At 40.3% G+C, this 12,646-nt stretch overlaps 1 protein-coding gene across 4 annotated transcripts in view; it reads right to left on the minus strand.

Moving 5' to 3' along the window:
* The window catches only part of LOC138016490 (VWFA and cache domain-containing protein 1-like), a 34,807-nt gene extending 23,923 nt beyond the window's left edge, over positions 1–10,884 (minus strand). For 3 of the 4 annotated variants that reach the window (XR_011125818.1, XM_068863636.1, XM_068863634.1), the window contains exons 1-8: positions 10,666–10,883; positions 7,102–7,797; positions 6,004–6,151; positions 5,602–5,728; positions 5,393–5,463; positions 3,994–4,095; positions 2,828–3,203; positions 1,859–2,007 (exon numbers count right to left, since the gene is read on the minus strand). Coding sequence is in view for 3 of the 4 variants with exons in the window: in XM_068863636.1 (XP_068719737.1) it covers positions 1,859–2,007; positions 2,828–3,203; positions 3,994–4,095; positions 5,393–5,463; positions 5,602–5,728; positions 6,004–6,151; positions 7,102–7,736 (1,608 nt within the window). In the remaining variant the exon portion in view is untranslated. Of the gene's footprint in view, positions 1–1,858; positions 2,008–2,827; positions 3,204–3,993; positions 4,096–5,392; positions 5,464–5,601; positions 5,729–6,003; positions 6,152–7,101; positions 7,798–10,665 lie in introns of all 4 variants that reach the window. The other variant, XM_068863635.1, reaches the window with a different exon arrangement.
* Positions 10,885–12,646: the final 1,762 nt, after the last annotated feature.

Consider the following 12,646-nt stretch of genomic DNA (forward strand, 5'->3'; position numbering starts at 1 on the left):
GATGATTAAGAAATTATACGCATTGTTAACGTCGTGGTACAGTAATTCCTAAAATAAATTTAAACATTTTCTAGCACAATTCTGCAGAAGGAAAAACTCAAAGATGTTTACCTGCAAGTAAACATAAAATTATGAGCTAATCGGCTGATCACTGCATAACCGTTTCACCTTTTTGATACGTGCATGAACCAAGGACCAAAAAGTTTATTTATGTTCGTTTTTTTTTTCTTTCTTTTTAGGCATGTAACCACAATTTTAACCTCCAGTTATAGTTACCAAGAGGCTACGGGTAGCCTACACATTGTTGGAAGGATTTTCAGCCGACTTCCTTTAAGTTCACAGTATTTCAGTGGGTTTTTTTATGTTACAGTATCTTGGTATCGTTTCTACTGTTTACGGTTTTCTCTTTTCTGTTTCCGTTTAAACTCAAGTATACGTAATCAGACCGGAACCCACGTTTTCTGGGAAAATGGAGTCGATTATCCCAGAGTCTCTCCGGGCGCTCACCCGCTGATCAAGAAGCCCGAGGACTCTGGGTACGAGATTGGCCCGCTCACGGAGCTAGTCATGTAATAAAACCGGCTAACACAAAAACTCGTTTCCGGTCACGCACACAATTCTTTAATACCTATTTTCTCCATAAATCTGTCACGTCGTTTAGTGGTCATCGCGATTGACTCTGAAGAGTACCTCTAAGAGAAAGAGAAAGCTTGCGCATGCGCAGCCAGAGCACGACCCGAACAAACAAAAAAAGTTCAAAGTCCAAAAACGGAGACAATCCTATACTTTGCTCTTTGAACAAAGTAATAAAATCTTCACAAGTACATGTTCTTAAAGGATACGGTGACTGAAAACCCGAAATATTTCTCATATTGGAATAAAAACATTACATCTACGTCTACTTCTACATGTTCCAGTACCCGGCAAAGTCCCTTTTTCACTTATGGCTGTTTCTGCTTTGGTGGCCTCTTACACGATAAACCATTTAAGAGAAATCACGCCGAGCTGGCCACTTCTGCAAGAGAGAACACGACAGCCACAACAACGGGGACTCCATCCCCTGCTCTCCTCGTATAGTGTGTGGGTTCCCTAACGGCCCAGTTTCAGTGGTACTTTCGAGGAATTTGAAGCATTTAGAGTAAGTCTTACATCGAGTTTTGAATGCCAAAAATGCACACATGTGCTTCGTTGGTTAGTTTTGTAAAATGTAAATATGGTGTCTACTGAAGCTTCACTTATCGGGAGACAAATTGGTTTGCCACTCTCTCGTTTTACAACCTGTGGCTAACCTGTTGGTTACCTGTCGGAGGTCTCTCGGTCGAGTGTCGGCCGACAATTGGCTGACTGCCGGTGGAAGGGAACTGTTCTTCACAATTATCGAACTTGTAAACATAGAAGATATTTGTAAGATGGGGCGTACGGTTTATAGTCCTTATCCGAGAAGACTTGAAAGTCTAACCATTTACAGATGAAATTACAAACAAGGAAGCACTTTTTCCTCAGTTATTTTAAAATCCCGAGTTTCGAATATTCGACCTCCCGCATGACAGCACGATGCTCAACCAACTGAGCCATCGGTGCGAGTTGGCAAATCGTTCATCCTGTCACATTGTTGATAAATTGACCAGCTTTGGCAATAAACCCTTACTGATTGACGATAGCTTCAACCCAAACAGTTCAAACATATAAGCAGTATAAGGTTCGGGCATATTGTCTGGAAAGGCTCATGCAACCTTGGACGGTCATCTGTCAATGGAGTAACTGTAATCTGAATTGAGAAATATTAACCGTTAGGCTGATCTTTGGATATATATAATGAAGATCACTACTGAAAAAAATATCGAGAGCGCTGATTTACCTCAAAGATCCGCTTGCCTGATCTACCAGATGTGATGTCGATAATGACGTCAGATGGTAGTGAAGGTTCAAACAGCGACAATGGTAAAAAGGATCGGCTACTTGTGACGTCAGAAGGACCAGGTATAGAAGGATGCAGAACAGCACGCCCTGAAATACCCATTAAATACTTAACAATTTTGCATTTTTTGCGTGTATTTCAAGATGAGAACTCTTTAGTAGTGCATGTAACCCAGTGGAATCTATTAAACAAGTCAATTGTTGGTTTTGGTAAGGAAGGAGAAAACCGTGGTACCCGAACTGCCGAAGTGAAATCTTCCTTGGAGATGATAGGAAGACTGAAACACCGGATATGACGCTGAGTCGAAAGCGAGCGTTTTTCCTGCCACTAATTCCATAAAATTGTCCGTTGCCTATTAACCACTAGGGAAGCATGCGCACGAGACAAGAAGGTTGCCAGTGAAGGTAAAGATCTAAAAACCATTAACCCTACTTGGACCGTGATCTGCACGGCTGCTTAATAATAGAGAACAAACGGACGCTGCCCTGAAACTGCATGTACAAAGGGATATGAAGGATATCAAACAACAAAAATGCACTTTGACATAAACATTTGATTTAGGTAAACACCGTAGAAATAGTGTATGACAAATGTGCCAATTTGTATTCTAAGAAAAATACTTGAAAGGCTGTAGTGGTGTCAGTTATGGTAGTGATGGTAAGCGAAAATAGCAAATACAGTACTTGTAATAGTTTGTCTAAACAGATTCCCTTCTTCCTCGATTGTTGCTAATAACAATGGGAAATGGGAATTTTCCAGGCCAATAATAAACCTATCTTATTTTCTCCATGCAGCTGGATTTTATCATTGATTTTCTGACAAAGGGAAAGCATTACCACCGTCAAGTTGACCTGACATGACTACACCTGAACAATGAATACAGCTCAACACGCAAATAAAGTCATTAACCTTCGTTGTCTACTAGTATGGCATACGCGAGAGAAGCAGAAGAAAGCTGAAGGGCCTCTTTGAAAAGTCGCTGAATTGGCAAATCCACTGCTACCACACCGGTAAAAGATCCATTCCGAATTACAGCTAAGGACATAGACACCATGAGACCAAGCCTCGAGTCCATGAAAGGCAGTGAAAGCCTGGGTTTCCGCTCTAATGACGAATTGATTGATGTGTAGTAGCTTCCCATTACGCGCTTTAATGCACCCCCAGTTTGATCCTTTATTTGCTGGAAGACGCCACCATTTTTTTTCGCAATTTTTTGTAGTCTTAGGAGACTCTTCGATTTCAATATTCCACCAAGAGCGTAGGTATTGACTTGGACAGAAAAGGTCTGCAAATGGTTAAGTGGTACGTAGTTAGGTTTCTTAAAAGGCCTAATTCACTTCCAGGCGACAACTCATGGTCAACCTCACCTTCGAATTCCTTCCAAACAAAAATTCATTTCACCGACAACTGAAACCCATGTTTTCTTAATTCAAACTTTTTTTTAATCCTCGTATAAGGTAGGGGGGGTCGGGGGTGGGGGGTTCCCATGCTCACAACATTTTTTTTGGAGAGTCTAATTAATGCTCTTTTCATTCTCTGCGTTTTTCTACTTGTCAGAGATACATAAGCCGGACAAGTTACCATACGATGATAGCAGTATAGGTCTTAGCCAATCGTAGCCCACACTTTGTTGTTAAATGATTTCAGGGACCGACTGATTTTAATGCGTCGTCGCCAAAACAAAGTGGTGGACACATTATCAATGCATCGCGATCCAACTGCAATTGATTCCTGGCTATGTTTCTCTATCGTGGCATCTTTCAAAGATGAGGCATAACAAATCCTTTTCGCTTATTATGTGCCATCAACCATGTGTCATCACAGCCTTTTCTAATCACTTTACATATTGCACAGTGTATGTACATTGGTTGACGCGTGAATGATATATACATACTTAACTGACCACTCCCCATAGGGGCTTTTCAGAGACAATGAAACGAAGTCAATGAAACAACAGAACAGAACTACAACTTTAGGAATCCCAACTGGCCGTGGGCAAGCCAAATATGGCTATTTACAAGCGCAGCCGAAAAGTTGAATCAGGGACAACCAGGATTAAAGTATAAATATTTTACCATCAGGGATTGACCTCTTCGTATCTCTCTGTAAATGCCGGCTTCGGAATCAGTTGGAGCACCATCAGTCAGGAACAAGATGATGTTGCTCCTTTCAGATGTCTGAAATGAAAAATTAATTGAGAGTCAAAAGGAATGATGGAGTTTTATTAATTTTTTTTTCTCAAAGTAAATATGACAAATTGGAGCCCAACGAGTGAAAGACTTCAAATTCGTGTGAGGAGGATAAATTCGTGCATTGTCTGCCAGATATTTTTGTTTTTAACTTAAGAGACGAAGTTGAGGGGTTTATTCAACATTAGGGGGTTTAATTAATTTGCGGGAGGCGCGGTGGCCTAAAGGTTAGTGTGCTCGACTCCGAAGCGAATGGTCCCTGATGGGCCACTGATGGGCCACTTGGCTCGTATGCAGACTTTACCTACCTTACCTAGTTAATTTTGCTCGGGCAAAGTGTGGTTCAGTATCAATGGTGGAAAAGTTTCTATTGTCCAGTGGTAACTGAAGATGAGGTTGAAGAGCAGCTTGCAAAGCAAAGAAGCTTATTTTCCTATAGTAAACCTAGTCAAACCGCCAATATATAGATACATTTAGAGCGGAGTTCCCGAATCATTTTTTCCAGATATTTTTAGAAATAGTTTATTGCTTACCATACGACCAATCCGGCCTGCTCATTACCATCAGTCTATTTTCCCGTGCTCTTTCTAGCTTTTTCGCCGTATTTCGTCGCCATTATTCAGCTTGTTTTCTCTTCTTTCCCCGTTGCCAGACATATTTAAAAAATACTTAGCTTGTTTTTTGGTTGTCTTCAAATTTTGCCCTTGTTTTATTAAAACGCAGTGTCAAGTGCACTACGCTGTCCATGCAACTTGCCTCCAAAAGAGGCGGGTTCCAGCACCTGCAACTTCCCGTCAAAAAAGCGGGTTCCAAAAGTGTGAAATTTCGCGTATTGGGTTACACGAAATGATGAACGTACAGAAGGACGGTCGAACGATGACGTCGTAACTAAAAATCGATGGATACCATATTGTCTTAACTACGGCGTGCGGAGCTCCACTAAAATTGTGTTTGGCACACAATCAAGCGGACACCTACATACACAAAGTTGGTCCTTTCCATACTGAAATGGGAATATATCACCTTTCCTACTTGTAGCATTCCTTTCCCATATATTCCCTGGCTTATCAATGGGATAAAATGCAGTGAAATCTGAGTTTGACGAAGTGACAAGGGATCGACAGAATCCACGGCTTGTTTTAACTGTGAATGGGATGAAAATCATCTTATACCATAGTTTCGTAGGTCCTAAGGAGATTTGAATTATATGACGACCGGTTCTTTTTAGGCTTCTCTAAAATACTGGTCTATTTTCTGGTACTCTTCATTTTGAAACAGACCTTACCCTTTGCCGAGTTGTTACATTATGTAACATCTTAAATGCTTGCCTGAAAGCGGGGATATAATTCGTTGCTCCTGGAAGAGGAAAAAACATACAACCCATTATATCTTCTGTAATAGAAACAGGAATTGAGATACCGTACAGTGGGAACTGAAGGTCTCTGTATATATTCGTCACTGTTTAACCAGTTCCAAAGAAGAAGTCTAACCTACCAAACGCTCTAATCTCCCGTACCCAATCTTTAAGTATCTCCAAATTCGCGGGAATTCCTGCTGCCACAGTAGAGCCGAAACAACCTGAAGGCGTATTAACAAGGGTCGAGAATACAACAATACCAACCTAACGACAAAAATGAAACGGATTTTTAACTGAATCAATGAAAGATTAATGTGACGTAATTCCTTAGTTTATTCATGCATCTTGTAACAAAACAAGCTTTTGTATGCTACAAGTTTCCTTGAAACACTTCACAACTGATCAATAATGATTGAGTTAGCAAGGAGACGATATTAGAACAGAAATTCCAGGATATCGCTCAACGCGCCAGACGCTCTTCACGAGCAATGTTACATTTCCCTAAAGTATATTATATTAATTATTCACTTAACACTTGCATTGTCTTGTGGTGAGAGGGTGTCCAGCACAGTTATTGCTGCATCTTTAGCTAATTCCATTCTCCGTAATCTCCTCATAGAACCACTTCGGTCAATAATTATGACAACATTCTTCTTGACAGGAGATGCAGTTTTGACGTACCAGGATCTGTGTCAAACATAAAATGCAGTTAGCATTTACCTCACAAGCTGTAGACAGATTAAAATCAAAATTCGTCGATTGGTGTTCCACATGTTGCTATATCAAAGCTCAATAAACCGGAACACCCAACAAATGACGTAAACAGACGATATAATTAGACAAAAAGGAAAGCGAAAGCCTCCGCACGGGCAAAATGAACTGAAGACAAAGAAACGGGAAGTAAAATGATCTAGTGTCAACGCTGATAACAAAGGGTAGAGACACGACGACAAAAGATAAGTTAATGTAATGGCGCATCAAAAAGGAAGATGATTAAATTTACTAAGAATCACTGATTGAAGAAGATCGTTAGCTGCTAGGGTTAAGGTTAGTGTGAAGTAACACTTAACTGAAGAAAATGAACAACGGATAGACAGTGACACCAGATAGCATTCCGCTATCCGTTCTGAGCACGCCCACTTCTAAAAGTGTTGGCTTTCAAACCTTATGCGTCCCTAATACTTCAAGACAGGGACGGCGGAGCCTATTTTGTGTTGACCGAAGATGGGGGGACTAACAAGCAAGCGCCGGAGAAAACGTTGAAATCTTGAAGCTCCGAAATGCTACTTTCAGCATTCTCGACGAGATATAAAAAAGAAACAAACAAACAAACGTGGATCAACCGCAAAATGACAAATGCTTTCCTTCTATTTGTTACTTGATACATTTATCCCAGCCTTTCGTATATTCCGGCCTTAAATCTGTTTGTCTTGATGCTTTGCTCATTTTGTTTTGTTTTTCCTTCTGTTGGTATTCTTTTTTTTATGTTTAATGTTTTTTTAAAAAATTATTTCTATTTTTATATTTATTTTTAAATTTTTATTTTTGGCTTGAAAATTGGAAAGGACCACCCCCCAGCTCCACCGTCCCTGGAAGAGAGGCGGGAGAGGCAAGGGTACCGAATGCATTTAACTTACTTGAATCGCGGATCCAAGTTCGAAGCGTTTCCTTCACAATGGCGTTTATTTGATGGATACTGCAAATATTCTCCATTAATAGATCCATAATACTGCCATGAAACGAGGACAGACTTGTTAAAGTTTTCCCGAAAACCATTCAACAGTTCACTATTGAAACGTAAATCGTCTTGCGAGCCTTGGTAGGATTCACTAATTGTGCAACCTTTCCAAAGATTAACAAACGACTGAAGACGATCGTGGAAGACAGTCAAGGAAGAAGGTTCATTTCCTTGACAGCAGCAACTCACATTTGAAAGCTGATATTTTGATGAAATATGCTGCAAGTTCTCATTCAGGTTTTGTAAAAACGTAATGACGGTGTTCAAGCGGTCTCTCGCAGGCTTAGTAATATTTTCAAGCAATTGTTTACCATAATTATCCTGATAAACACAAGGAAGAGAGTCATAAACAGTGTGTAGGTAGTCAAATCCAGTATTTTTCACAAATGCTTCCTGAAAACTGTCAGCTAATTGACTCGCGAGATTCGCTTGGGTTCCTGTCCATTGAGCAAGAAGCAACGAAAATGATACTGTGTAAGGACCCAGGACGATGAAACTAATGAGAAATGGTCGTCGTCTTGATGATGCGTCCATTACCACTCCCTTATCGACTGACACTCAACAGGATTATCTTCTACTAAAACCTTTGAAAAATCTAAGAGAATATATGGAAACCATTACAGTGCGACGCGCCTTATCGTGGCCACCTAACAAAGTTTCTTACAAATTATCCGCCGATAAGGGTGTGCGAATTTGATTGACAGTCACCCCTCCTTGCAAAGTTCGCACGGTTGTAAGTTAAACACCGTTGAAAAGGTTGTTGAGTTGACGTATTTACACGTGATTGTCAAATGTGAAAGTTTGTTGGGTGGCCACGGTAAGGCGCGTTGCACTGTAACAGTATTTGCAAATCAATAACAAGCACACAGGATACCTCCACCTTAGATAGCGGTCAACGTTCGGACCTTTGTGGCAAGGTGGAGGTAGCGAAGGAGAAAGTGGCCAATATATTTCCAGAATACATTTTTCCTTCAACTGGTTCCTTTCTAAAACAACAAATAAAGCAAGTGAACATAATCCACTTTTCGGTAACACCCATCTTTGGGAACATTTAAACTTCTATATTAATTTAGTATAAACACACAGGTGATTATACAAAATCGCGCGCTCTCATTGGCTCGCTATCTCGGATTATCAGCCGATAGATAATCACCTCGACGGACAAATAATCACCTCGACGGATAATCACTTCGCCTTCGGCGAATAATTGTTAAATACTTACTACCAAGTATGACAGCCGATTGTGTCATGAAATGCATACACCTGTACCGGGGAGTTTTTAAGTGTATGTTTAAAAGCAATCTTGTTTTTGGATACCCTGTATATATCAAGGGAGCGGCTTAAAAATAAGTGAAGTTAAGATTACCTTGCACCATGTTTGATCCAGTTGAAAACTAGTTTTGACTCCATTTTTAGAGTGATGAAATTTAACAAGTGTCACCATGCTGACACGTAGCCATCTATCAACTGGATGAAACGTAATTCTTTTCTTCAATGTGCTTTGAGGACTTTGTACATGAATGAATCACACCTCTCTGGATATTTATTTCAGAAAGAATAATTGAAATTTGTCCCTTTAAGTGATAGTTGTTTTTTTCAATGTACTCAAAATTTGCCAAGGAGATTGTTTTCGTTGTCAGCTACTAGAAACCCTTTGAAAAGAGTGAGTGACATCAGACTGAATAAAGGCTTTGACCCATTTGAAACACAAACACAATGGTTTTCCGCCCTTGTCACGTAGGCAAAGACCGTGAATTACAGTGAATTTGTCCACAATTTTACCGTATGAAAAGTCTTCTTATCGGACATTTACCTCAGCTCTGAGACTTTCCACGTTATAATGATCTATGCGATTGCGTGGGCATTAAGTACTTGTCAGCTTAAGGGCTTTCTTCCTGGATTATCTGAAGCCATAACCGGTTAGAGCACGCGATGGTCATGTGACGATTTCTGGGTATATAATTGTAACAGTAGTTGAGGTCACACTTTTGCCCGAGGGAACATCGTTTTACCTAGGGAAATTTTACCTGAGTACACCCGAGGTAAGTTTATCTCGGGTTTCATTTTCCCCAGGTAAAAAGGTCACACCGAAGAAAATCACATTTAGGTTTACAAGGATTTTTTCGCTTTTCCATTTTTCTTCGATTTGGACCGGTTTCTTCTAGTTTCTTTTCTGCTTTGTGCTTTACTGCTTTTTTCGGCGGATCTTCTCGGGTTTTTGCTTGCGTGGCTTTGTCATCATCCGCTTCTTCTCCATCAGAATTGGAACTTCTGGCACTTGTTATAAACCGCCGGATTAATAAAGGTAAAAAAAAGGTAAAATCTTGCCTAAATCCAGCCAAATGAAACGTGTACTGATTGCAAATAATTTATACTTACACGTTCGATCTGAACCAGGCCATCTTCTTCCTTTGATACACGCACACATGAGACAAAAGCGACAAAGAAATTGCACTTCGATGTGTTTCAAGTAAAACGTGACACGATTAAATAAAATCTATCATCAGTTTGCCGACGAGCATCTATTGGCTAACTACCTCGGGATTTCAGTTTACCCCTTCAAAACATGTAGGGTAACTGTCAAGGGGAATTCTATTGTTCTCTTGACATATTCAAGCTTCGATGGAAAAAAATTTCCCTAGGTAATCTACCTGGGGAAAATCGGTCACACTTATAAATATAAGTTTCCCTAGGTAAAACTGTCAACAAGTCAAGTTTAACTAGGGCAAAAGTGCGTAGTGTGACCACAGCTAATATGTATCTGTTTTTTATTATTGTTTCATTTATTTTTATTTTCAGTTTCGTTTTTTGCGGAGTAGTTAACCACCATCAGCTACTTAATCAAATCTCTATTTGAACAACTCTCTTTACGAGGGCCTCTGTAGAACGAGTTTATTTTAAAAAAAAAAAGGGAACATTCCAAGCCCAAAAAAACCGAATCCAGACCAAAGAAAAAAATAACGGGATAAAATTAGGAACTTAGAAGAGACAACGACAAAGTCGGCCTCCAAGCAACACAGTGTGTTCCTATCAACAGTCGTGTTGACTTGCGACAATTCCACCACGTGAGTGTCCCACTCGGAAATTAAACACAATTGATCTTTTAGCGAGAAAATTGAAAATTTAGTCGTGTGCTCACGCCCTCTTGCACTGAAAGTTCTCGTCGATGTTGAAAGGAAAACAGTGAAGAAACTGTGCGTAGATGTGAAATGCATGTATGTGTAAGGCAAGCAAATCGGATTTAGGTCATTTAGCCAATAATTGCATTGCTTGCGTTCATGTCCTCACTGACCTCGACTATTTAAAGTATACGCTCCCTTAATTTACTGACATTGCATCACTTTCTCGTTCGGTGCAACAACGACATTGAAAAATGACTTTGGTAACCCAATCCAGTGAATGATCCATTTTTAAACCTGCTTCTGGTCATTTAGTTTTGCAATGTAAATTTAAAATTTCTTACCCATGCGAATTAAACACCTTTTAGATTCTACATTAGCTGTAATCCTGGTCTGATAGGACTTCAAGTTCGGCCACTGTGTACCTCTTTTCAAGGTTCAAGATAACGGCATGTATCCATACCGCAAGGTGCTAATGATACGCTTCTCGAACCTTTTGTCCTTTAGACGATGCGGAACATGCATGTGCTTGTTGACCTCAAATTACAAATCGATTTATTCTAAAGTGTGGCAAGATGCTACTAAGAAAATGACGGATCCGAAAATGACCCACGGATAAAATTCACTTTGAAATAGAACAGACCATCGAGGCCCGTAAGGTGGTGATTGTCAAGTATCGTGGTTTTGATAATCTTGAGTGATGATTGAGTTATCACTAAACTTTTCTTAATTTATCATACGAAAATAGCGGAAGACACGTCCCTCGAAAAAGGACCTTGAACCTTGCAAAACAAGATATAGTTTGCAACCTATCTCTAGAGAAACAGGTAGCAAAACGAGTCCCTCCCAGGAGTTTTGGAGAACAAGGGAATATGGCTAATTTGCACTGAGGAACTAGGGAACAGAAACAATTTTAAGGATAAAAAAGCTAAGAACAAATTTGGAAGTAATTTCAGGAACAAGGGAACGCAACCAAGTTTTTAAAGGAAACAAGGAGCACCCTTCTGGGGGGGGGGGGGGGGAGACTCTGTAATATATAATTACTGGTGGACGAACAAAGGGAGGTAAGAGAGAGATCTTTTGTTTTCGTCCACCAACTTGGCAGCGATGACGCAACGTGAAAACCACCTAATGATTTGAAAAAAGCTTGTGCTGTACCATAACGTTTCGGCATAAATTGAGGTATCGACATTGGATACCTTATTGAGAGAGTAAATACTTAGATTGCTGTTACGTCCTCTTGTAGTATTCCTGGTATGATGGAACTCCTCCATAGTCCGCACTACGCACTTAGCCCCCTCCCTGGTTTTTAATTTACGACGCTGTTCTCCGACGTGCTTTAAACAAAACAATAACTAGTGTATTACCCGTTACCTCTTCCGTACCTCGTCTGAGCCAAAGAGGCGCCTAAGTCCTCCAACTAATGAAAGAAAGGATTTAAAGTAACTAAGATTACAGGTTCTTATCAGCGTTTTTAGTCACTGCACCCAGCAATATTCCATAACCGCATTGGGGAACCTGACAGCATTTTTTGGTGCTTTTATTGTTCCTTGTACACGACGTGCTCTTTCCAGTGGACACTCAAAAGACCGAACGACGAAAGAAATGTCACTGAAACAGACTCAACACTGGAATTAGCACGTGATGTTAGTTTTGGCTAGTTGACTCTTGCTTGATAGAACACGTTTCATAACACTGAGAGGACTAAGAAAAACAAACCCGTATATTATTAACACTTATTATATGGTTTGTGTTTCTGACCGATATAACGCGCGCTGTGATTGGCTAAGAGCAGCTAAGGGCTAGGGCATTATTCTCCCGTAATGCCCACGGGCCGATTATGGATTATGCAAATTACTTTTTTTCTTCTTTAGAACCGTTCGATTAGCCACATAATAAACAACTTAATAACCTTGACCACTCGGTCGTTACAGCAAAATCTCAAGCCTCGGCCTAGCGCGCTGTACTGATCTCGCTATTGCTCGGTCGATACGGCAAGCCCTCAGTTTGAGATTTTGCTGTAACGACCTCACTCTCTTTGAATCGTATAGTGGAGTGTATCAAAGTCACTGTAACCTTATGACATACCTCCGCATTCTAGCCAAGTATTCCAATGAGGAAATGAGGTGCCTCCCCGCGTAAAAGAAATTCTTCTTTGAGGATAATTTTACACTTTACACAAAACGTGTCACCCACTTTGACCTAGGATACGAAAAATGTCCGAGGGGCTAATTACTTTAACAGACCAAGTAAGAGCGACGAAGATTTTGATTAACCACTTTATCGACTCTTTAGAAATCCTGTTGGCGGCTGGGATTGTTCTGA

Source organism: Montipora capricornis, chromosome 9 (genome assembly GCF_036669925.1).
Source record: "Montipora capricornis isolate CH-2021 chromosome 9, ASM3666992v2, whole genome shotgun sequence".
In the NCBI taxonomy this organism is placed as follows: domain Eukaryota; kingdom Metazoa; phylum Cnidaria; class Anthozoa; order Scleractinia; family Acroporidae; genus Montipora; species Montipora capricornis.